General features: G+C 41.9%; 1 protein-coding gene across 1 annotated transcript; it reads right to left on the bottom strand.

The window, feature by feature from the left end:
* Nucleotides 1–520: 520 nt before the first annotated feature.
* On the bottom strand, nucleotides 521–23,627 carry LOC124046378 (macoilin-2-like). The gene is made up of 11 exons (XM_046366698.1): nucleotides 23,294–23,627; nucleotides 12,118–12,259; nucleotides 11,625–11,751; nucleotides 8,861–8,984; nucleotides 7,769–7,947; nucleotides 5,713–6,250; nucleotides 3,414–3,572; nucleotides 2,048–2,230; nucleotides 1,822–1,942; nucleotides 1,486–1,660; nucleotides 521–1,339 (listed from the first exon to the last, which is right to left on the bottom strand). The coding sequence occupies exons 1-11, from the start codon at nucleotides 23,371–23,373 to the stop codon at nucleotides 1,137–1,139; spliced, it is 2,031 nt and encodes a 676-aa protein (XP_046222654.1). The 5' UTR covers nucleotides 23,374–23,627; the 3' UTR covers nucleotides 521–1,136.
* Nucleotides 23,628–26,623: the final 2,996 nt, after the last annotated feature.

Raw genomic sequence — 26,623 nt, 5'->3', positions numbered from 1 at the left:
GCTAACATTACCATATCAACACACTATAAAGGAGTAACATGACCATACTAGAACAGACAAAATGGCCATATAGTCAGAACTGTTGAGCAAGTAGATGGGCTATCTGTTCTGAACCTAAGGTTAGGGTCAAAATTGTATTTGTGGTTGGAACGCCCTGCAATTCAGTCCTTTCTGGCATAGCCAGATATTGACCCCCACCACTGAGGCCTTGTCTCAAGGCACTGTGATCATGACAATTTGTGAGAGACTATTCTGGGTTTAGAGAGGCATATTATACATGAACTTCGCAATACTGTCTTTGCTTAACACTCTTTTCGACAGGATCGTGGAAATTAGGGGGCTTTGAGGGAAATAAATGTAATTTTGCAGTTGATACTCAACATTTAGGGGTTGTTGTGGATCGTTTACTTTGACATCTCGTTATTGAAACAAATAACGTCTTGGTACAGCTCTGTTCTCATCTCAAAGTGATTTTCCTAACTTTTTGTGAAAGAAGTGAAAAAGGAGAGACCACACAATCCACTTTGTAACATTTAAAAAAAACAATACCACAAAACCCAAGAACAGCCAATGGAAGTTTCAATTTGGTCTCTGATATTCACAACTGAAAAATAATAATTGACAAAACAGGGCTAGAGTCCATGCCAATGTTGCACTACAGTCCTCTGGGCATACTGATGGTACCTTCTTACCTTAAAAATGAACTGATATCTGTTCTCAGCGATCAGAATTTATTACATAGAAATAAGGGTGAGCACTCCTGCTTACCAGAGATCCACATCCCAGCTCTAAAATAAATGAAATCGACACCAATTACCCAATCCCAAGGCCAGAGACCAAGTAACTGGTAGCAGGTGGAGTAGATGGAGAGGGGGGGCTGAAACGCCCTAGATAAGATCCACGCCCAATTCTGAGGTTTCACTAGACATTTACAAGCAGAAACACAACTGGGAATTCCTAGTCGACATGAGATGTCCCATAGACCTTTTTTTTGTTTTAACTACAACAAATACAGTCACAATACAACATCCTTCAGACCCCCCCCCACACACAAAAAAAGTTCTCAGCCGCAGACATGACAGGCAGATCTGTAGGTGGGCTTGAAAAAAACATAAACAAGAGGATGGAAGGAGCGTTCACTTTTTGAGGGGCTGGTAGACAGAGGCGTTGGGGTCCAGGCCGGAAGGACTGGTGTCCATGAACTTGGAAGAGTAGTGGGGGGCCACAGGAGTCATGTTGCTGCTGTCAGCTGTGTAGGAGATGCTGGGCATGACAGCCATCACCTCAGCTATCTTCTGCTTCAGGTCCTTGATCTCCTGGTCCTTCTGCAGGATCTGACCTAGGAGACAGACACACCCAGCAAGAAACTTTCAGATTAGACATTCATAATGTTGTGCAATCTATTCTACATCAATCACATTTAGTAGGAGATAGTTGGGACTGAGGCAGTATTGCAAAGGTGCTGGTCCCAGGCTGAACACGGACCTTGTGCGATCTCCAGCTGTCTCTTAGCGTCACCCAGTGCTGAGAACAGGTCCAGTTTGATGCGGGTCTCTGCAGACAGGCTGTTCTCCAGGTGCTGGGTCTTATCCTGCATGGCCGAAAGCGCTGACATCAGCACTTCCGTGTCCTTCTCATTCTCTTTATACTTGTGGAGCTCCTGAGAGAGGGAGAGAACATCAGTACAAGTGGCATTGTCTGTGTGCCAGTGTACAGCAGGTGTGCATGAGTTAACATTTTGCGTTACTTTAACCAAAACTGATGTTGACGTCAAAAGGCCGCCAACAAAACATACCCGAGTAACTGAACAGTGATCCTCACCTGTACTTTCATCTCCAGCTCTCTGATCTGGTCTTCTTTGAGCTTGATATCCATGGTCAGCTTCTTACACTCAGTCTCCAGTTCCGTGATCCGCCTCCTCAGCGTATCTGTGCACTCCCCCCTGTGGAGAAGACAAAGAGAGGGATCACACCTATACTAACAGCAGGGAATAGCTTGAAACTGGCTAACAACAACTGATAGCAGATTATTTATGGGGAACTATTACCTGGATGCTGCTGCTAGTGCGACGGCTCTAGCTGTGGTGGCCTCTTCCAGCTTTTTGCGTTTCTTCTCGTCTGAAAGCTGTTTCTCTGCATTGGTGCGGGCCTCCTGCTCAACCTTCAGCCTCTTCTCCAGTTGGCCCACAGCCTGTTTGTCCTTCTGCTTGGCCTGGACAGCGTTATGGAGCCTGCATACACACAGCAGCCACAGACCAAGTGAGCTAGTGGGACTCCATCCCACCCCAGGGTGTGTGTGTGTGTGTGTGTGAGAACAATGGTACTAAAATCTAGCCATGTTCAAGAGTGTAAGTAACCACTGAGTCTATGCATTGTGGAGTATGGTCAGTTAGATGACAGGTTGGCTGGTCAGTTGGGTAACCAAGCCAACAGTCCAACCATTTCACAGTACTTCAGTAATCCTTAGACGAACATAATCCAACAGAGCCTTGTGCTCCAGTCTCTACCAACAGACAGAATGAATGAGTGAGTGAATTCAGGCTCTGATGAGATTGAATAGGAATCAGCTGGTCATTAGGGGTAGGCTGTCACCTCCCCTTTAATTGCATCACATTATTAACTGGCCATAACAACTGGAGTTTGTGTCTGTAAGTATATGATAACTGCCCTATTAGGGTGGTCCTCACGAAGCTGTATCACATTAGTGGATACTTCACACTGCTCTCAGGGCAGGTCTGCCGGTTTTGACGAGCAGAAGTGACTTTGAGGCAGCTTAGGAGGTTAGGATAATGAAGGTTAGGAAAAGGGTTGGCTAAAATTATAGAATTGTCCCCGACGCAACTCGAAAATATCTAGCTACAACCAAGCAAGCCCTGACAACAGTCTTGGTTTCCACTAATGCGATTCTGCACCTAGGACACACAGGAATCCCCTTTGGTCAATAATGACTTAATTGGACAATTAAAGCAGCCAGATGCCTAAGTGCTCCCTCTGCTCCAGTCTGGACTGCTGTGATTTGAAGCCTGCCAGAGACTCAAGCTTTAACATGCATGCACTGAGACGAGCAGTAGACTGGATCCTCATCCATAACCTTCACTAATTATTTATGATTGAAGAAAATCCATCCTGTCAGTCCTCCCCCACTCCTGAATGTCTTAGCACAGTGTTATCACTAAATTTCAAACTAGCTCTTCCTGACCCTGGACAAAGTCATTTCGACAAGGGCATTCCAAGCTAAACCCAGTGTTTTTAGCCTCTTGAGCTTACATGAAAAAAGCTGTATGATAACCCTTATGACCTTCGGTCCCAGCTAGTTTTTCCTGACTACGTGACCAGACAAGAAAAAGCTTCTGATCCTAGTCCCAGCAGGTGATCAGATCCAGTCATGTATGACCTTTGACCTGTGCCACTCACTTGTTCTGCAGCAGCTCATTCTCTTGTCGCAGCTGGCCCAGCTCAGAGCGTATGGAGCGCTCAGCGCTGCTCAGGGAGCCGATCTGACTGCGCAAGTCCTGCTCCACCTGTCTGCTGGCCTGCAGGTCCGCCTTCAGCTTCTTCACATCCTGCTCCATCCTGCAGGGTTTGTTTGAAGGTGCAAGAAAATAAATGGAGAAAGAAGGGATGATGAGGAAGAGAAGCAGAGGGGAAAGGGAGGAGAGGAGTTAGACAATTTTAAAATAAGATGTACTTTATTCGTGCATAGGAGATGGACATTTCTCTTCTGCTTTCCCCTCTCACACACACACACACACACACACACACACACACACACACACACACACACACACACACACACACACACACACAAGAGCTCAGTGACTTTCAACATGGAACAGTCATTGGATGCCACCTTTCTCTCACCTCGACGCTACTGCCACCCGGGACATGATATTTCTGCATAGTGCATACAGTAGCTTTGTATCATCCACAGTTCCTTTATTTCTCCAGTCTTTGGTAAAAAGGTTTACCTTGGTTTCGTCTGCTGTTTCAGTAGGGCAATCTTTGTACTTCTTAGCTAATTTCTAACCTGTCTTATGTTCTGCTGCTGCTGAATGGTTTGCATTTTGCTATAGCCTGTTATTCTGCTGTCAAAGCCTCCTGCTGATGGTAGATTGTGCCTGTTGGCCATTTCACTGACAGATGTTTTAGGGTTTCAGTCAATTGTCACTTGTTTTACTTGGCCAATCAGATCGTTGCCGATTGATTGTCACTGGTGGTTTCTCTTTTTCAATATGTTCCAAATTGTTGTTTTAACTGTAACCGTTTTCTTTACTACGGTTCTTGCTTTAAGTTCTCACTTCAAAATGACTTGCTTTTCTTTAACCTACAGTTCTTTGGTCGGTTTACTTTTTCCTTTGGAGTCAGAAGTTCTTTAAACAAAAGCTAAAAATACTAGAAATCCACAGATTTGTTATCACTAGGAGTGTACAATCAATGCAAAAAGCAACATCTGACCAATAAGAAACGTGCTAGCCAAGTGTCTATTCAGCCATATTTGTATACAACAAAAACACACACATAATGTAAGCCAGGGAATCCACTCGTCAGAGTGTGGCAAATGCAGGGTACATATGAATGTGTATTACCCTGAACACCATGACAACTTGACACACCAACTTTGACTTTCTTCTCACATTCTATACCCAGCTGAACAACTACAGACACAAAACAGGCTGACACAGCCATCTTAAACTCAAGGTTCTCCTTTTCAGTCAGCATCATTTTGTGGCAAACCATATATTTTAACAGTCCAAGTTTCTCACACCCCAGCCCACACAGTAGAAACAGCTCTACTTAACACCTATCTATCTGGAGCCTGGGTTAGTTTGAGGTGTCAGGGACTGGCTCCACACTCACATAACATCTGGTAAGGGGAAGCATCCCATGCAGCCATCATGTATCAGCAAGTTACTAATACTTTGAGAATATGAGAACTGTGGTCCTTCTGTAGCTCAGTTGGTAGAGCATGGCGCTTGTAACGCCAGGGTAGTGGGTTCGATCCCCGGGACCACCCATACGTAGAATGTATGCACACATGACTGTAAGTCGCTTTGGATAAAAGCGTCTGCTAAATGGCATATATTATTATTATATTACAACTGTCATCCAGGTGTGACATTCAACATGCTTTGGCTAGACGAACCAAACGAGTGTGCTCGCATACTCCCTTAAAAAGTCTTTCACTTGAAAAACACCAATAGTACAATAGTATTTTTCAAGTGAAAACATTTGCATGAAAACTAATGAATTAGTCGCTCATTGAACACTTCATTGAAGAATCCCTACTGTTGACCAATCACCGACGAAGGGGCGTAGATTTTGGCTACCAACTTTAGATTGCCTTGATTTTTAAAAAAAATGGCATGTGCACGAACAACTGATAAAAACCTTGCCCGAAGACCAAAACATCACAAAATGTCATAATATATGCATGAACTGTTCCGGCTGGGAAGCACGTGGATGCCTTAATGAGTGAGTGTGTGTGTGTGTGTGAGTGGCCTCAAGCAAGCACAGCTGTTTGTTTGGATGATGTGTTCTCTCTACTGTACTAGTGCCGTAGACTTCTCTAATGGGTGCGTGTTAAACTCGCTTTACCAGGTAAGTGTGCTGTACATACTGTGCTATGTATATAATATGCTCTTATCATAAGAGCACCTTCAGCCAGCTCAGCCAGATGCATACAGTATGTGCATCTGCATATAAGTGCTCTTACCGTACGAGCGCCTCAGGCTTGCTCAGCTGATTGTTGGGGATGCAGTTGTCTGTTGAGTCCCTGTGGGAGCCCGCTGCTGGACCCTTCCCCACTGCACACTTCTGCTTCTTCCCAGAGGAAGAGGAGGAAGGGGCGGACAAGGGGACGCTGCCGTTGGTGGCGCTGTGTCCGCGGGGCGAGGAGTTAATTGCGGTGTTGCCACTAGCGTTCTTGTAGTTTTTCGAGGAGGAGGATGAGGAGGAGGAGCAGGAGGAAGAGGAGTTATCATCCTTCAGTAGCAGGTTCTCTGTGCTTCCCACCAGTTCTGTGGTCAGTCTCTTGTTGTTCATATGGTTCTCCATGTACTCCATCTCCTGGAGTTTAGAGTCTACCGATGACGGCAGGATGCTATTGTGTTGCTTCTTGGCCTCACGGCCCTCTTTCCCTTTTTCTCTGTACTCCAGCTCCGGTAGCGGTGCTGGCGTCTTTTTACCGACAAGTGCCCCATTCTGTGAGACTGGGGCGGAGTCCACCTCAGATATCCCTTTAGCTGCTGCAGCTGAATGGAGGGTGAAAGTCAAAAAGGAGAGAGATTAAATACAGTTGAAGTCGGAAGTTTACATAGACAAATACATTTAAACTCAGTTTCACAAATCCTGACATTTAATCCTAGTAAAAATTCCCTGTCTTAGGTCAGTTTGGATCACCACTGTATTTTAAGAATGTGAAATGTCAGAATAATAGTAGAGAATGATATTTCAGATTTGATTTCTTTCATCACATTCCCAATGGGTCAGAAGTTTACATAAGCTCAATTAGTATTTGGTAGCATTGCCTTTAAAATTGTTTAACTTGGGTCAAATGTTTTGTGTAGCCTTCCACAAGCTTCCCACAATAAGTTGACTGAATTTTGGCCCATTCCTCCTGACAGAGCTGGTGTAACTGAATCAGGTAGGCCTCTTTGCTCGCACACGCCTTTTCAGTTCTGCCCACACATTTTATACAGGATTGAGGTCAGGGCTTTGGGATGGACACTCCAAAACCTTGACTTTGTTGTTCTTAAGCCATTTTGCCACAACTTTGGAAGTATGCTTGGGGTCATAGACCATTTGGAAGACCCATTTGCAACCAAGCTTTAACTTCCTGACTGATGTCTTGAGATGTTGCTTCAATACATCCACATAATTTTCCTCCCTCATGACGCCATCTATTTTGTGAAGTGCACCAGTCCATCCTGCAGCAAAGCAACCCCACAACATGATGCTGCCACCCCCGTGCTTCACGGTTGGGATGGTTTGTCCCCATGTGCAGTTGCAAACCGTAGTCTGGCTTTTTAATGGCGGTTTTGGAGCAGTGGCTTCTTCCTTGCTGAGCGGCCTTTCAGGTTATGTCGATATAGGACTCGTTTTACTGTGGATGTAGATACTTTTGTACCCGTTTCCTCAAGCATCTTCACAAGGTCCTTTGCTGTTGTTCTGGGATTCATTTGCACTTTTCACACCAAAGTATGTTCATGTCTAGGAGATATAATGCTTCTCCTTCCTGAGCGGTATAACGGCTGTGTGGTCCCAGTGTTTATACTTGCGTACTATTGTTTGTACAGATGAACCTGGTACCTTCAGGCGTTTGGAAATTGCTCCCAAGGATGAACCAGACTTGTGGAGGTCTACAATTTTTTTTCCTGAGGTCTTGGCTGATTTCTTTTGATTTTCACATGAGTTTTAAGGTAGGCCTTGAGATATATCCACAGGTACACCTCCAATTGACTCAAATTATGTCAGCCAGCCTATCAGAAGCTTTTAAAGCCATGACATAATTTTCTGGAATTTTTGGGAAAAATTACTTACTTTAAAGTAGATGTCCTAACTGACTTAACCAAAAATATAGTTTGTTAGCAATACATTTGTGGAGGGGTTGAAAAACGAGTTTCAATGACTCCAACCTAAGTGTATGTAAACTTCCGACTTCACCTGTACATATTTATTAGGAATCGGACAATCACTTGGATCATTACTTGAACCACATCCCTTTCTAATGGTATCTGGAGCATCTGTTGCAAGGCATGCGTGCATCTCACCTTCCTCTGCTTCCCTCTCTTGTCTCTGTAGCATCTGTTGTTCTGGGGGCAGGGCCTGTTGCAGGAGCTGCATGTAGAACTCATTCTCCTTCTGCACCTCCTTCTGCTTTCTTAAGCGCATTTTATAGCTGACGTAGCTCTTGAAGCCAAAGCCCAGCGTCACCACCGGGTAGCCAATGCTACAGAGAGATCGATCGAGAACAAAGTTCAGACAACTCATCCTGCCTGATGTATCCAAGAAACTGGTTCACAAGTTGAGACGGCGGCAGGGTAGCCTAGTGGTTAGAGCGTTGGACTAGTAACCGGAAGATTGCAAGATCAAACCCCCGAGCTGACAAGGTACAAATCTGTCGTTCTGCCCCTGAACAGGCAGTTAACCCACTAGGCCGTCATTGAAAATAAGGATTTGTTCTTAACTGACTTGCCTAGTAAAATAAAATAGATATATATATTTTTTTTTTTTAAAGCATAGGTACTATGAAAAAAAGCCTGGAGATGAACATCACTGCCATATGTAAAGCTAGAGAAATTACAAGCCTTAATATCCTGCATTACTACATAACAGCGCATAATACATGCCATCTAAATCCACTTAGAGGTCTTTGAGAGTACTTAGATTATAAATGGTGTGTATGACCTTACAGATCTGGGGCAGAAATATTCCCGAAACCCCATCTTAGAAGATCATATTTTTCATAATTCTACACACTGAATGAAACCAGCATGTAATCGTGTTCTCTTTTTGAGCTTGGGGGATATCTAGCAGTCATTACTTGTACATTATGCCTAACAAGCAGAAATATTGTTTTCTGAAAGTCAATGGGGCAGAACAATCCCATCCCCTGCTTGGCCTGTGGGTCTAAGGATTCTTCCTCACAGATAGCCTACACACAGACCTGCCTCCAGAGCTTGGAAAAAACTGGACTTAAAAGGAAAATTCCAATCTGGCCCAGATTTCTGTATTTTGAATGCTACATATCTTGAAATCTTAATTGCTGACATGCAAAACATGTTGGGACTATATCAACAATGGACTAATGAAACAAATGCCAAAATATAGTTTTTGGGTGGAGATTTCCTTTAACAACTTACCAATGTGCAGCAAATGGGCGACACAAGTCGACATGGAAGTTCTTCAGGTCTTTGAATCGGATGGCTGCCTCGATGTACACAAATAGTATCCAAAGAGACACTGTGGGGAGACAGACCCCTCTCTCTGTGAAAGCAAAAAAAAGTGAGAGAACAGAAAATAGACTACTGGTAATGATAATCACACAACTACATGCGTCAAGATACAGTGCCTTCAGAATATATTCACATCCCTTGACTTTTTCCATTTTTTGTTACTTTACAGCCAGAATTGAAAATGGATTAAATTAAAGTTAAGTTTTTTTTGTCACAGGCCTACACACACACACACACACACAATACCCCATGTCAAAGTGGAATAAGGTTTTATACATTTTTACAAAAATGAAACACTGAAATGTCTTGAGTCAATAAGTATTCAACCCCTTTGTTATGGGAAGCCTAAATAAGTTCAGGAGTAAAAAAAAAACATAAGTTACATGGACTAACTGCAATAATAGTGTTTTTCATGATTATTGAATGACTTCATCTCTGCTGCTCTGTACCCCACACATACAGATAATTGTAAGGTCCCTCAGTCAGGCAGTGAATTTCAAATACAAAGATCAGGGAGGTCTCCCAATGCCTAGCAAATTAGGGCACCTATTGGTGCAGACATTGAATATCCCTTTGAGCATGGTGAAGTTATTAACACTTTGGATGCTGTATCGATACACACGTTCACTACAAAGATACAGCTGTCCTTTCTAACTCAGTTGCCGGAGAGACGGGAAACCGCTCAGGAATTTCACCATGAGGACAAGTGACTAAAACAGTTAGAGTTTAATGGCTGTGATAGGAGAAAACTGAGGATGGATGAACAACATTGTAGTTACTCCACAATACTAACTAATTGACAGAGTGATTGTTAAGGACTGGGGAGGTTCAGGATTTTTAAAATTAAACAATGAGCAAAGCACATTGAAAAAATGGTTCAGTCTGCTTTCCAACAGACACTGGGAGATGAATTCACCTTTCAGCAGGACAATAACCTAAAGCACAAGGCCAAATCTACACTGAAGTTGCTTACCAAGAAGACAGGCAATGTTCCTGAATGGTTGAGTTACAGTTTTGACCTAAATCTGCTTGAAAATCTATTGCCAGACCTGATAATGGTTGTCTATTAATGATTAATAACCAATTAGACAGAGCTTGAAGAATTTGGCAGATTTGGCAAATGTAGCACAATCCAGTTGTGGAAAGCGCTTCGAGTCTTACCCAGAGAGACTCACAGTTGTATTTGCTGCCAAAAGGTGATTCTAACATGGGGGTTGAATAATTATCTAATCAAGATACAGCTATTAGCGTTTTATTTAGCATCCATTATTTTTTTACAAAATGTCCACTTTGACAAAAAAATGAAAATGGCATCAATACTAATCCCACTTTGTAACAACAAAATGTGGGAAAAGTCAAGGAGTGTGAATACTTTCTGAAGGCACAGTACATGGTCAAGATAACCACATGTCCACATGAAAAATATCCATGCAGACCTAGTTCCTCCAAACATGAAACAAGGTTTTACATTGTGGTCAGCAAAGCAGCCTCCCACAAGAACACAAACATCACAACAGCAACAGGGTAGATCAGCTTTTGAGTGACAAGTACAAAGTGAGACAGACACACACACAACCACAAAAGGACAGCTTTTCAGTGAGGCATACAAAAAAACAAAGAGCTCTCCAGAGCTAACATGACTCAATGTGTGATTGTTGGCTGAGACAGCAAGCCAGCCCCCTTTACCATGTCTGATCCCTCATAGTACGTTCAAACAACCCACTGGCTTTATGGGAAAGTCCCGGGCCAACTATAATTACATCAGCAGCAGGACAAACAGAATCAGTGGATAGAGAATAGATAACCCCTGTCCATTGTCTCCTGGGCAGAAATAACCACAGGCACATTCACCAACACAGGGTAGTGAATAATGAATGTATATTAAAGATGCACTATGCAGAAATCACTTCACCATTTCATGGCTGTAAAAATTCTAATAGTTCACCTAATTTCAATTGATGTGACAAAAAGGCAAGTATAGTGTAGAGAATCATTGTACCACCTAAACCGCTGTGAATTATATTTTCAATAACCAAAAATATTGTATTTAACTGTTTGAAGCTGGTGTACAAAACAGAAAGTAAATAAGACAAAATAAACTCAACTTAAAAACGAGAAGTATTGAAATGGCACACAAAGAACAATTTGCAGCTTCTTCAATGAGAATGACATGCATAACACACATTTCTATGTGAATTTGGTGAGTCGCCCTAAAAGTTACATATTGCAGCTTTAATACTCCAATGACAAAATAATGTATTATTTCTCATTTATGCTTTAAGATTAAAATGTCAAATATGTCATTAATCCTTCCTCCAAATGACCCTTCTAAGGATAACATTTTGTGGAAAACCCCAAATCATGGTATTTTTTTGTTCTTGAAGAGTCACCCTCCTGAGAAACTCCTGTCACCAGTCCCATTTATTTACAGCTAGGCTTAAATAGTGCAATACAGGGAAAACATCACAAGGTTGGTGGCACCTTAATTTGGGAGGACGGGCTCGTGTTAATGGCTGGAGCGGAATGGTATCAAATATCAATCAAATCAAATGCCATTCCATTTAATCCGTTCCTCAGCAGCCTCCGCTGGATGATAACCACACACTAATTCACTGTAATCACTAAGCTATTTTCCTTGTTAAAAAGGCAGGTGAATAGGAAGAGAGCTTACCTGTATGCCACACGTACTGCACCCACACGTAGGTACTGGCAGCAAAGAACAGCCATTGTACAGGGATGAAGAGCAGGCATATGATGTCGGAGGTAAACGCCACACACACAAAGAACACTGAAAACGCCTGGAAGAATGGAGACACGAGTGGGGTTAGTAGGAGCTCTGCAAAAAGGCAGAAAAACACATCGCTCCAAACAACCAGAGAGATGTGGGTCACATATTCTCCACATCACAATTTTTAATTGTGTGATGATTAAATTGGCAATTAAATGCAACAACATATCTGCAAAAGACATCAAAGCCCAATCAATGACTTAGTAGAGTCACCTCTAGAGAATTGGAGGGGAATAACATTATGTAAATGTTTTGAAAACATAGCCGCACTAGTCCAGGACTCAGATCTTGTTCTGCAGAGGCTCCATAGACCTACTCTCCTCGTCTATACCACAGATCGGTCAGGCCAACCCAGGACACAGCCAGACAAACTCACCAGCCCCTGGTATCTGAAGGAGTCGTACACACTTCTGATGAACAGCCAGAAGGGCCACAGGTACTCAAACCTGAACTCGAGCACAAAGTCTGCCAGTAGCACCAGTGCCCACACCACCAGGAACTTCAGGTACAGGAAGGTACTGGAGAAGAAAGAAATGTATGAGTTTTAACATGTCCAATGCCACAACCAGCCACAGACTGTTCTCTATGCTACTGTCAGGCAACCGGTACCAGAGCATCAGGACTTGGACCAACAGGCTCAGAGACAGCATCCATCTCCAAGCAATTAAGACTTATCTAATCAATAGCAACTCAGACTGTATGGACTATTTGCATTGACTACCTGCACTGGCTATATGCACTCAAAAAGTCCACACACACACACACACACACACACACACACATACACACACACAACTTAGTATTATGCATCCTGATGCCGAGTCACTTTACACATCTACCTCTATTACCACATATCCCTTCACATTGATATGATAATGCTACTCCTTGTACAGTGCCTTGCGAAAGTATTCGGCCCCCTTGAACTTTGCGACCTTTTGCCACATTTCAGGCTTCAAACATAAAGATATAAAACTGTATTTTTTTGTGAAGAATCAACAACAAGTGGGACACAATCATGAAGTGGAAAGACATTTATTGGATATTTCAAACTTTTTTAACAAATCAAAAACTGAAAAATTGGGCGTGGCCTTGGTTGAGCTAGCCCACCAAGGCGAACCTGGGTTGACTTCAAAGTGCCAATGGAAACAGGGCTTAAGACATGTGCTACTGAAATTGTATATGGTTACATAAGAACAAAACGGTGCAACACTAATAAAAATATTTTAAACTCAGCAAAAAAAGAAACGTCTCCTCACTGTCAACTGTGTTAAAATCAAAAGTAACAGTCAATGCAGCTGGTGGCCACACCAGATACTAAGTACTGCAGTGCATCTCCTCCTCATGGACTGCAACAGATTTGCCAGGTCTTGCTGTGAGATGTTACCCCACTCTTCCACCAAGGCACCTGCAAGTTCCCAGACATTTCTGGGGGATATGGCCCTAGCCATCACCCTCCGATCCAACAGGTCCCTGACATGCTCAATGGGATAGAGATCCGAGCTCTTCCCTGGCCATGGCAGAACACGGACATTCCTGGCTTGCAGGAAATCATGCACAGAACGAGCAGTATGGCATTGTCATGCTGGAGGGTCATGTCAGGATGAGCCTGCAGGAAGGGTACCACATAAGGGAATGACATCCTCCTTCCTGTAACACATAGCATTGATCTTTTTGGTGTTTCTCCAGAGTCAGTGTAAAGGCCCCTTTTGTGTCCTAAGCTTTCATAACTGACCTTAATTACCATCTAAGCTGTTAGTGTCTTTAACGACCATTCCACAGGTGCATGTTCATTAATTGTTTATGGTTCATTGAACAAACATGGGAAACAGTGTTTAAACCCTTTACGATGAAGATCTGTAAAGTTATTTGGATTTTTATGAATTATCTTTGAAAGAGGGTCCTGAAAAAGGGACATTTCTTTTTTTGCTGAGTTTAACTAATGCGGGAGAAAGCGCATTTGTTATAGTGGTCACTGTCCGCGGTTCTGAAACATTGTGCTGTTGAATTGCCGCCTTTTAATAAACCATGTTGCTATCTGCATAAAAGCCATGTTACCCAGCATATTGGTGTTGAGAACAATTCGGAGGCAGCAGTGGAGTTACGAGATGAGAAACAGCCCTTGCCTTCAATGTCTGAGAAACGTGATGAGAGAGGAACCCAACTTAAATTAGGTCTGTAATCAACAGCCTAACTGTTAAATGTGCCTGGATTTATTTATTTATTGAGGTCAGAAGTTGACATAAACAGAGTTTAAATGTATTTGGCTATGGTGTTTCTCAATTCCTGACATTTAATCCTAGTAAAAAAATTAACTGTTTTAAGTCAGTTAGGATCACCACTTTATTTTAAGAATGTGAAATGTCAAAATAATAGTAGAAATAATTATTTATTTCAGCTTTTATTTCTTTAAATCACATTCCCAGTGGGTCAGAAGTTCACATACACTGAATTAGTATTTGGTAGCATTGCCTTTAAATTGTTTAACTTGGGTCAAACATTTTGGGTAGCCTTCTACATGCTTCCCACAATAAGTTGGCTGAATTTTGGCCCATTCCTCCTGACAGAGCTGGCGTAACAGAGTCAGGTTTGTAGGCCTCTTGACTTGTACACATTTTTTCAGTTCTGCCCACACATTTTCTACAGGATTGAGGTCAGGGCTTTGTGATGGGCACTCCAATACCTTGACTTTGTTGTCCTTAAGCCATTTTGCCACAACTTTGGAAGTATTCTTGGGGTCCATGTCCATTTGGAACATACATTTGCGACCAAGCTTTAACTTCCTGACTGATGTCTTGATGTTGCTTCAATATATCCACAAAAATGTCCAACCTCATGATGACATCTATTTTGAAGTGCACCAGTCCCTCCTACAGCAAAGCACCCCGCAACATGATGCTGCCACCACCGTGCTTCACGGTTGGGATGGTGTTCTTCGGCTTGCAAGCCTCCCCCTTTTTCCTCCAAACATAACGATGGTCATTATGGCCAAACAGTTATATATTTTTTTCCATCAGACCAGAGGACATTTCTCCAAAAAGTACAATATTTGTCCCCATGTGCAGTTGCAAGCCGTAGTCTGGCTTTTTAATGGCGGTTTTGGAGCAGTGGCTTCTTCCTTGCTGAGCGGCCTTTCAGGTTATGTCAACATAGGACTCTTTTTTACTGTGGATATAGATACTTTTGTACCGGTTTCCTCCAGCATCTTCACAAGGTCCTTTGATGTTGTTCTAGGATTGATTTTCACTTTTCGCACAAAAGTATGTTCATCTCTAGGAGACAGAACGGGTCTCCTTCCTGAGCGGTACGACGGCTTCGTGGTCCCATGGTGTTTATACTTGCATACTATTGTTTGTACAGATGAACGTGGTACCTTCAGGCGTTTGGAAATTGCTCCTAAAGATGAACCATACTTGTGGAGGTCTACAATTCTTTTTCTGAGGTCTTGGCAGATATTTTGGGGATTTCCCATGATTTCAAACAAAGAGGCACTGACTTTGAAGGTAGGCCTAGAAATACATCCACATGTACACCTCCAATTGACTTAAATGTCAATTAGCCTATCAGAAGCTTCTAAAGCCATGACATTTTCTGGAATTTTCCAAGCCGTTTAAAGGCACAGTCTTACGTGCCCTAGGTGTATGTAAACTTCTGACCCACTGGAATTGTGATAGTGAATTTTCAGTGAAATAATCAGTCTGTAAACAATTGTTGGAAAAATTACTTGTGTCATGCACAAAGTAATGTCCTAACAGACTTGCCAAAACTATAGTTTGTGAACAAGAAATGTGTGGAGTGGTTGAAAAACAATGACTCCAACCTAAGTGCATGTCAAGTCCGACTTCAACTGTGTGTGTGTATATATATATGACACAATTCCTTGTGCATTTTGCTATTTGCCTCATGACTGCTGCATACTTTGTTGAATATAAACTTTCTTAACCCAACCGTGGGACAGACTGTTTGTTCCCACACTCGGGACTCTGACTCTCTATTTGTTGTTACACAGACTTTTGGCCTCCCATCCTATTCTAACCACCTCTCGGTGGCTTTGTATTCATGTTACCTGATGAAATTGCTGTACAATATGATCTTGTTGCTATCTGACGCACATTCAGATGTCCTATGCCATGTCTTGATCGTATTACTGTTGATGATATCTGGAACTGTACATGAACACCCTGGCCTATCTACTGTTGCTAGCCCCAATTCTGACTTGTGCTCTGATATCTGCTTCACTAATTACGGCTCTCGTAAATGCCTGGGTTTTCTGCACGTTAGAACACTAGAAGCTTATTACCTAAAATGGATACATTTAAAGTGCGGGTTCACAGCTCCAATCCAGATGTGTTGGTCTTTACTGAGACGTGGTTAATGAAGAGTGTTCAGATCTTCCAAACGGTGGAGGAGTGGCAATCTTTACCAAGGATCACCTTCAGTGCTCGGTTGTCTCCATCAAGTCTGTCCCCAAACAATTTGATTTGCTGGTTTTAAAATGTTCAAATAGCTCTTTGTTGACTATTGCTGGGTGGTATCGTCCTACATCAGCACCGGCCTGTACACTACCGGTCCTAATCTCTCTTCTGGCCCCTTACACTAAGTCTGAATTTGCCCTGCTTGGTAACCTAAACAGGGACATGCTTAACCTCTTGGTCCTACCTGGCATGCAGGCGTCCCATCTAGAGATCTGGAAATGCAAATGCGCTACGCTAAATGCTAATAGTATTAGTTAAAACTCAAACGTTCATTAAAATACACATGCAGGGTATTGAATTAAAGCTACACTCGTTGTGAATCCAGGCAACAAGTCAGATTTTTAAAATGCTTTTCGGCGAAAGCATGAGAAGCTATTATCTGACAGCATGTAACACCCCAAAAGACCCGCAGGGGACGTAAACAAAATAATTAGCATAGTCGTCGCTACACAAACCTCACAAATAAAATATAAAACATTCATTACCTTTGACCATCTTCTTTGTTGGCACTCCTAGATGTCCCATAATCACTATTGGGTCTTTTTTTCGCTTAAAATCGGTCCATATATAGCCTAGATATCGATCTATGAAGACTGTGTGATAAACTGAAAAAAAATAGTGTTTCATAACGTAACGTCATTTTTTTAAATTAAAAAAGTCGGCGATAAACTTTCACAAAACACTTCGAAATACTTTTGTAATGCAACTTTAGGTATTAGTACACGTTAATAAGCGATAAAATTAATCAGGAGGCGATGTAAATTCTATAGGTGTCCGTCTGGAAAAAGATGTCCGGAGAGCTCTCGACCAAAACATCCGGTCGGAGACCGGAGGGAATCGGTTCCCTTGTGTCGGTTTGACCAAGAATCAAAGCCGGATCAAATGACAAGACTCTAGACATCGTGTGGAAGCTGTAGGCACTGTAACCTCGGCCTCATTTAATTCGGTTCTTCTTGAACAATTTCTGGAAGTGGCGCATGGATATTTATTTCCATTTTCAGTGATCAGACTTTCCTGCACTTTTCGATGAAACGCACGTTCTGTTATAGTCACAGCAGTGATTTAACCAGTTTTATAAACGTCTGAGTGTTTTCTATCCACACATACTAATCATATGCATATACTATATTCCTGGCATGAGCAGCAGGGCGCTGAAATGTTGCGGATTTTTAACAGAATGTTCGAAAAAGTAGGGGGTAGGACTAACAGGTTAAACCACCTGACCAAGTCCTAAAGCAATGGGACTATTTTTCAGATTATTACCAATCCCACAAGGTATGACTCCAAACACCCAGAAAAAGGCTAAACTCCGAGGTTATTCTCACAAATAATTCTAATAGGTATCAGTCTGGTGTTTTCTGTAATGACCTTAGTGATCACTGTTTTACAGCCTGTGTTCGTAATGGCTGCTCAATGAAACAACCTGTCCTGATTTGTCATAGACGCTTGCTAAAAAAACTTTAATGAGCAAGCCTTCCTTCATGAACTAGCCTCTGTAAAAATGGTATAGAATCAGCTTGATCCCCTCAGTCCAAGACGCTTGTACCTTATTTTTCAAATATTTTCCGTGGGATTGTTTAAAAAAATTCATAAAGAAAATGAGAACTAAAAAAACGGTTCAGCCCCTGGAACGACCGTGATCTTGCAGAGTTACTCCACCTCAAGAATTGCATTTGGCCGAAAGGCTCGGCACGCGCATGCTCAGGCTAACTGGATCTCGTTCAGGAAAATTTGAAGTGCATCAGGCTAACCGGAAGGTCAAAGTTAGTTACTTTAAGGAGCAATTCTCTCTGTGGGTCTAACCCAAATAAGTTCTGAGAAACGGTTAAAGACCTAGAGAATTAACCCTCATCCTCACAGCTACCCATGTCCCTTAATGTTGATGTGGTTGTTACTGTCAAGAAGCACATGTCTGAGCTCTTTAAAATCACCACTTCATTAAGTCAGGATTCCTATTTGACTCAGACATGCCTCCTTGCCTGTCAAACATTTTCTCATCTACCACCCATTTGAATGAGACTATCACCGATGCTTCTCCCTCTTTTTCCCCTGCCCCGCTACAAAGTTACTCCATGCAGGCAGTCACTTAAGGAGCTCCTTAAATTTGACCACAAAAAAAAACATCTGGCTCAGATTGTTTAGACTTTCTTCTTTAAGGTCGCTGCCCCTATCATTGCCACGCCTGTCTCTCCTTTCTGGGGAGGTTCCCATTGCTTGGAAGGCAGCGACGGTGCGTCCTTTATTTAAAGGAGGAGATCAAGCTGATCCTAACTGTTATAGGCCTATTTCTATTTTGCCCTGTTTATCGAAGGTGTTGGAAAAACTTGTCAATAATCAACTGACTGGCAATCTTGATGTCTATAGTATTCCCTCAGGTATGCAATCTGGTTTCTGCTCAGGTTATGGATCTGTCACTGCAACCTTAAAAAGGTCCTCAATGATGTCACCATTTCCCTTGAATTAAAAAATAATAATTTTACCACTTTTTATCCCCAATTATGTGATATCCAATTGTTGTAGTAGCTACTATCTTGTCTCATCGCTATAACTCCCGTATGGGCTCAGGAGAGACGAAGGTTGAAAGTCATGCGTCCTCCGATACACAACCTAACCAAACCGCACTGCTTCTTAACACAGCGCGCATCCAACCCGGAAGCCAGCCGCACCAATGTGTCGGAGGAAACACCATGCACCTGGCAACCTTGGTTAGCGCGCACTGCGCCCGGCCTGCCACAGGAGTCACTGGTGCGCGATGAGACAAGGACATCCCTACCGACCAATCCCTCCCTAACCTAGATGGTGCACTGTCCTTCTCTAGGCCAATTGTACGTCACCCCACGACAGAGCCTGGGCGCGAACCCAGGGACTCTGATGGCACAGCTGGCGCTGCAGTACAGCACCCTTAACCACTGCGCCACCCGGGAACATTCTAACATTCCAATGTTCTGCTATCTTTATTGATTTGGCCAAATATTTTGATACGGTAGATCATTCCATTCTTGTGGACCGGCTAAGGAGTATTGGTGTCTCTGAGGGGTCTTTGGGCTGGTTTGCTAACTACCTCTCTCAAAGGAGTGCAGTGTAAAGTTTTAAAAATCTGTCTCAGCCACTACCTGTCACCAAGGGAGTACCCCAAGGCTTGATCCTATATACCACGCTCTTCTCAATTTACAACAACAACAACAACATAGCTCAGGCAGTAGGAAGCTCTCTCATTCATTTATATGCAGATGATACAGTCTGATATTCAGCTGGATCCTCCCCGGATTTTGTGTTAAATGCTCTACAGTGTCCAACAAGCTTGCTCTACCCTTAACCTTGTTCTGAACACCTCCAAAACAAAAAGGTAATGTGGTTTGGGAAGAATGCCCCTCCTCCCACAGGTGTGATTACTACCTCTGAGGGTTTAGAGCTTGAGGCTCTTGAGACTCCCCCCTATCTGAGATATCTACTGCAGCCCTCATCCTCCACATACGATACCCGTTCTGCCAGTAACATTCTGTTAAAGATCCACAACGCACACACATCCCTGGGTTGCTCGTCTTTTCAGTTTATTGCAGCTAGCAACTGGAACGAGCTGCAACAAACAGGACAGTTTTATCTCCATCTCTTCATTCAAAGACTCAATCATGGACACTCTTACTGACAGTTGCGGCTGCTTTGTGTGATGTATTGTTGTCTCTACCTTCTTGCCCTTTGTGCTGTTGTCTGTGCCCAATAATGTTTGTACCATGTTGTTATGTTGGGTTGCTACCATGCTGTGTTGTGTTACTGCCTTGCTATGTTGTCGTCTTAAGTCTCTCTTTATGTAGGATCTCTTGTTGTTGTGTGTGTTTTGTCCTATATTTTTATTGTATTTTATAAATCCCAGGCCCCTGCCTCCGCAGGAGGCCTTTTGGTAGGCCATAATTGTAAATAGGAATGTGCTCTTAACTGACTTGCCTAGTTAAATAAAAGGTAAAATAAAATAATTAAATACAATTTTTTTTAAACTGTTCGGGCAGGAGAAGCTGGTCCTCTCCTGAATGGCTCTCGCTGTAGGATTGTATGAATACACAGTTTTGAAGTCAAATGGTTTGGCTTACAGCAGAATCTGGGAGCTCGGACCTAGGCGGAGAAGAAGATCAGAGTCTACCCAGACCTGAGTGCCAAACTGCTAAGGCAAGGGCCACCTACAATGAGGTGAGGTCCCAGCTACACAAGCCAAATCTGAGATGCGGTTTCATTTGCCCGGAAAAACTAATCTTGACCTTCCAGAACAACATACATGTTCTCAAGACTTGAGAATCACATCAAACCCAAAACATAAGGGCGTGAGTCAACAGATATAACTCCATTATGACTGGCTTAATATTCAGAAAAAATGCTTATCCATCCACATTCACCTAGCCTATGGCTATGATGCTGCCCTCAGCATAAGAAAATGGATGTTTCTCAAAATGCATACTACAGTGCTCCGAGCACGCAAATTGGAGCCCAGGAGGGTCGGAGTAGGAGTCCAAATCAAAGTACGCGAAATGGAGCATGGAGGGCACTTCTCAAATGCGTACTCCGTTTGGACATATTTTAAACCATGCATTGATGCACATACACGCACATTGTAATATTGTTCTATTATACATTTGGTATTGTAGATATGTAGTAGTGTAATGTTATATGATGTACTGTTTTATATTTTGTTTTGTCTGTGATGTAAGTGTCTTGGTGGGTTTGGACCCCAGGAAGAGTAGCTGCTGCCTTGGCAGCTCCTTAATAAATACAAATATGCCAATTTTTCACAATAACGCCTTGCTATCTGGAGGGCAGCTCTTTGCGGAATTCGTACCCCTGCCAATATCATGGGTGTGAGAACCTACCACGATTTGAAAGACATTACCAGGCAACTCCCTTTTCCTATATTTACAACTTAAGTCAGCTATGCAAGCTTATAGAGTCCCATGAAATACCAAACTACCAAACCCCCCAATGATGGGATTTAGAAATAAATTATCTGGGCCCCCGAAAGAACTGATCTTTATAATATATAAACAACTTTTGGAAAGAGAATATTCTGAGCTAGCCATTAAAAAAGGATGGTCCACAGATCTCAGTGAATCTGAACAACCCTTTACTTGGAACAGAATATGGAAAAATATGATCTTGGCATCTCGTAATCTGAACCATCCTTTAATATATTAAAAAATGTCAAGACCATTTAACACCAAGGAAACATTTCACAATGAAATTGGCCCCAACTGTTCACTGTGTCCCCTAAATTAGGTAGGCACATTCTTTCATAGAACGTGGGAGTGCAGTGCAGTTAATTCAGTTGGAAAATTCATTTTGAAGTGCATGAATGTAAATATTAAATTATTTGCATCTACTATGTGTTAGTTAACCATGATAGCCCTTTGAAAATCGCTCTATTAAATCAGAGAAGATTACTGCTGGCAGGCAGCACTGCCGCAAAAATGATGTTGGCTCTTAGATGGCAATCACCTCACTCTCTCCCAATGCGGCAGTAGATAGTTACTATAAGAAGTTACAACATAATTATCAAGAAAAAGAATGAATGATGCTAGTCAAGGAACAAATATACTTCACTCTGTAAAGACTAATTTCAGCTAATGTTGGGCATTAGCTAAGATTATTATTTACAGTTACAGAGCTTAATGGCTATGATAGGAGAAAACTGAGGAGAGAAAGAGACTTCAGAAAGTATTCACACCACTTGAAATTTCGATATATATATATATATATATATATATATATATATATATATATATATATATATATATACAACAAACACAGACTTTTCAAAACATTAGGAATACCTTCCTAATATTGAGTTGCACCCCCCTTTGCCCTCAGAACAGCCTTAATTCGTTGGGGCATGGTGTCGACAAGGTGTCGAAAGCATTCCACAGGGATGCTGGCCCATATTGACTTCAATGCTTCCCACAGTTATGTCAAGTTGGCTGGATGTCCTTTGAGTGGTGGACCATTCTTGATACACACAGGAAACTGTAGAGCATGAAAAACCCAGCATTTGTTGCTGTTCTTGACACATTCAAACCAGTGCACCTGGCACCTACTACCATACTCTGTTCAAAGGCACTTCAATATTTTGTCTTGCCCATCTGATTGGTACACATACACAATCCATGTCTCAATGATCTCAAGGCTTAAAAATAATTATTTTCCCTGCCTCTACCCCTTCATCTACTGATTGATTAACAAGTGACCTCAACAGATTGTAGCTTTCACCTGGTCAGTCTATATCATGTTCATAATGTTTTGTACAGTCAGTGTATATATTTTTTACTCAAATATAATCATAAGGATGTTTATTTGTGAGTGACAGACCACTGGGGAATATGAAGTGAGTATATAAAATTAGCATATTATACCTGTAACCGACATGGGAAAAAATACAAAATAAATAAAAATGTGGTCACAAACAAAGGAAAGTATAATTTTGTAATTTGGGTGAATTATCCCTTTAATGCACATAGACATTTTTGCTGTCTGAATTACAATGAGTGTTATCTGAATGACAGGGTGCAATGCAGGCAAGGTTTGTTTGACCAACTGAGTTGGCAAATAATCTGCAAAAGGGGTGATTAACTCCTGCTAACTGTTCCATAAGTATCCAGCCAAGCTAGGAGGCTAAATAACGCTGCTGCCTCCCGTTGTAGTTAGTTAAAGTTACCTAGCTAACTGACTACTTCAGACCGCAATATGGGATAAATATCGTTATTTGAGATGCCTAATTGAAGCAGGTGTCAAAACCAGCCCCATGCTACGGCTTGGGGCCCATCCCTGGCTAATAACCTAACGACGTTACACCAAAGATAATGTATACCATTCCATTTAGCTAGCTAGCTATTCTATCCACAACATAGCTAGCTAGCTAACAACTTGTTACCTAGCGGATTTACTTGAATGTGAGTGACAGTGTAACATTTTACATTAGGAGTGACACAGTAGCTATTGTTAGCTAGCTTGATACTAGTTGACAACCCAACCCTGCAATTAAGGAGTCTTAGAAGCAAGTACCCTTAAAGCAGTGAGAACACATCACTAGTAGCCTTCATATACCTGCCGTATATACCCTCGGTGATTCGGTTCCGTTTTAACGGCCGCCGGAGTTTGCTGCAGTCCGCATTGCGCCGCTTCATCCTCCTCCCCTTCGCGTTGGCTTTTGAATTCCTACTGTAATCTTATCCAGTTTTCTTGCGTGAGCGGACAATGATAATAAATATAGTCCCTGTGAAATATAACACTGTTATTATTTTTCTACTGGAAACAAAGAAATAAATAAAATACTATTCAGGAACCTCCTCTTTTCTCAAAGCGCATGCTAGAGCTATAATTTACGTCTGTCCGGTTGTGAGACATTCGCTTTATCCAATCACTTTATTTGCCAAAAACTTTCATATTTTGATTGATGCAAAGATGAGCCATTTATATTGCTCGTGTCCACCAGAGAGGTACGGTAGACAGCATCTCGAGCGTGAGCCTCGCCATTCGACCAATTATATTATTTGTGGATAAATCAGGCATTTCTGATTGACCTATTGGTTAGCCCTGGGGCGGGTTTTCTTCCCACCGTGGAACCAATGAACACCCCGTACTGTGACGCTAAACGAGAGACACAGGCAATCTTGTTGGCCATGATTTGTGTAGATTTCAGGGGTGTAGTGCTGCTTTAGCTCCCTTACTTTTTTATTTATTTGAGCTGTTAAAACTATTTCTGGAAAATGTATTACGATACATTCTAAATAAAGTATATCTAATTACCACTAAAATTCCATACAAAATGATAGAATGACAAACCAAATAAATATGTATAGCAACCTAGAGGTAGGTAAATTGTGGTTTCTTCCATGTCATCTCTCTGGCGCAAAAAACGATGCGGGCGCTTCAATGAGGCAGCAGTCCAGGTGTTGTTGTGATTCTGGATGGCCAGATAGCCACCTACAATGACAAGACACTGCCATCTGGGGAATCGGAAGTGACTCGTTTCAGCTAGTTTAATCTTGTTATTGATACCATTTCTTGTTTTCAGGTGTTTTGACAGATTTAAACTGTAACAATTTATTTGACAGACAAGTGTTCATTGTGCAAATGTATTTATGTTTTCAGTAAAGATTGGAGACGAAATATAGTTTACATGTTGTCAATAATCTAAGCAAACACCGTTAGTTGCAGACACATCGGTTTTGTTGCTAAACAACCAAACCATATATAAACTACATGTGTGTGCTGTGCGGATGCCCGTTGGAGGCTTGACCACTTTTCCCAATCAGAACGTTGAAAAAAATCTAAATTCACAGTGTGTCTGCCTTTATGTTCATAAAACTCCACGGACCTCCTCTTGGAAGTGAACAAAGCCAGAACGATACGTGTCCACTTGGTTACGGAGACACCATTCTACCTAGGTCACCCAAACCAGAGTGGCCACCGCAAAGCCCAAGGAACCTGAGCCTCTTTGGATGTTGCTGTAGCCCTGCTTGAGATATTTAGCCGACATTGATTGAGTTGAGACGCAGGGCCCGTTCTAGTTTGGTATGTCAGGTTGGCAATTGGAAATGTGAATTGGGCCAAGTTGGCGATAATAATGCATTTAGGCAGTAGTGTAAAGTACTTAAGTAAAAATAATTGAAAGTAGTACTTAAGTCAATTTTTGGGGGGTATCTGTACTTTACTATTTATGTTTTTGAAAAAGTTTACTTTTTAATTTCCTGCAATTTAACTTAGAAATGATTTATTCACTACTTGCTCAATTGATTTGATAGCATCTATTCAAATAAATTATATGAATTGGTAGTTCACCTCTCTGTTTTCTTTTATTCTGTAATAGGGTATACTGTAGCCATGTGATCAAGATAAATCAAAGTTTATTTATGATACAGCGTGTACATTACACATTACAATAAAATGCCTACTCAAAATAAATCTCTCCTCACAAACAGTGCAATGATATTAAGCTATATGTATTGTGCATTCGTAACGTACTCAGAACCCTTGGCCTTTTCCACATTTTGTTACTTTACAGCCTTATTCTAAAATTGATTAAATTGTTTTTTTCCTCATCAATCTACACACAATACCCCATAACGACAAAGCTAAAACTGATTTTTAGAAATGTTAGAAAATGTATAGAAATTAGGTTGTTGTCCTGTTGGAAGGTGAACCTTCACCCCAGAGGTCCTGAGTATTCTGGAGCAGGTTTTCATCAAGGATCTCTCTGTACTTTGCTCCGTTCATTTTTCCCTCGATCCTGACTAGTCTCCCAGTCCCTACCTCTCAAAAAATCCCCACAGCATAATGCTGCCACCACCATGCTTCACCGCAGGGATGGTGCCAGATTTCCTCCAAACGTGATGCTTGGCATTCAGGCCAAAGAGTTCAATCTTGTTTATCATGGTTTGAGATTCCTTTAGGTGGCTTTTGGCAAACTCTAAGCGGGCTGTCATGTGCCTTTTACTGACGAGTGACTTCTGTCTGGCCACTCTACCGTAAAGGCCTGATTGGTGTAGTGCTGCAGAGGGGGTTGTCCTGGAAGTTCTCCCATCTCCACAGAGGAACTCTGGTGCTGTCAGAATGACCAATGGGTTACCAAGGCCCTTCTCCCCTGATTGCTCAGTTTGGCCGAGCAGCCAGCTCTAGGTCTTGGTGGTTCCAAACGTCTTCCATTTAAGAATGATGGAGGCCACTGTGTTCTTGGGGACCTTCAATGCTGCAGACATTTTTTGTTACCCTTCTCCAGATCTGTGCCTCGACACAATCCTGTCTCAGAGCTCTGAGATAGACTGTTCTCTGTAATGGGTAAGTATAACAATTGGATTTGTGTCTGCACTGATATCAACCTTGGGATCCCGGTACATTAAGGCAGCATTTCCCAAACTCGGTCCTCTGAGCCCCAAAGGGTGTATGTTTTCATTTTTGCCCTAAAACTACACAGCTGATTCAAATGATCAAAGCTTGATGATTTGTTGAATATTTGAGTCAGCCACACACCCCTGGGTTCCAGAGGAGATTGGAAAACACTGCATTAAGTTACTGATAAACAAAGTAATCAATGATGAGTGAAATGCTCTGTTTGTATCAAACAATTAATTAGGTTAAAAATCCATGCAGTTTTATATCAAGCAATACATGTGCCTCTTGAAGTTATGCTGTCTAACCTAAATCATTGGAATGTTGGAAGATAAAAAGGAGACTAAAATGTCTCCAGAGAGGCAATGTATAATTTTAACCATACAATATTCCCATGAATCTCCAAAATATTGTTTTGTTATTTCTTAGTATGTGAAAACTGCACTGTAATATACCATTGTGATTGTTGAGTCAAACTTCAAATATTAGCCAAGAGAACAGAGAAAATTGAACTGTGAGAGCTGTGCATAAAGACTCATCTCACAC

Source organism: Oncorhynchus gorbuscha, linkage group LG10 (assembly GCF_021184085.1).
Source record: "Oncorhynchus gorbuscha isolate QuinsamMale2020 ecotype Even-year linkage group LG10, OgorEven_v1.0, whole genome shotgun sequence".
Taxonomy (NCBI): domain Eukaryota; kingdom Metazoa; phylum Chordata; class Actinopteri; order Salmoniformes; family Salmonidae; genus Oncorhynchus; species Oncorhynchus gorbuscha.
Note: the sequence above shows the minus strand (reverse complement) of the source record. Positions and strands in the feature narration are given on the sequence as shown.

What these genes read in the sequence shown, in the direction of transcription:
- LOC124046378 (XM_046366698.1), bottom strand. Translation starts at nt 23,373, where the DNA reads ATGAAGCGGCGCAATGCGGACTGCAGCAAACTCCGGCGGCCGTTAAAA. An exon ending in GCACTAGCAGCAGCATCCAG is followed by an intron (nt 1,943 to 2,047) that starts GTAATAGTTCCC and finishes TCTTCTCCACAG; the next exon opens with GGGGGAGTGCACAGATACGC. An exon ending in AGCTGGAGATGAAAGTACAG is followed by an intron (nt 1,661 to 1,821) that starts GTGAGGATCACT and finishes TCCCTCTCTCAG; the next exon opens with GAGCTCCACAAGTATAAAGA.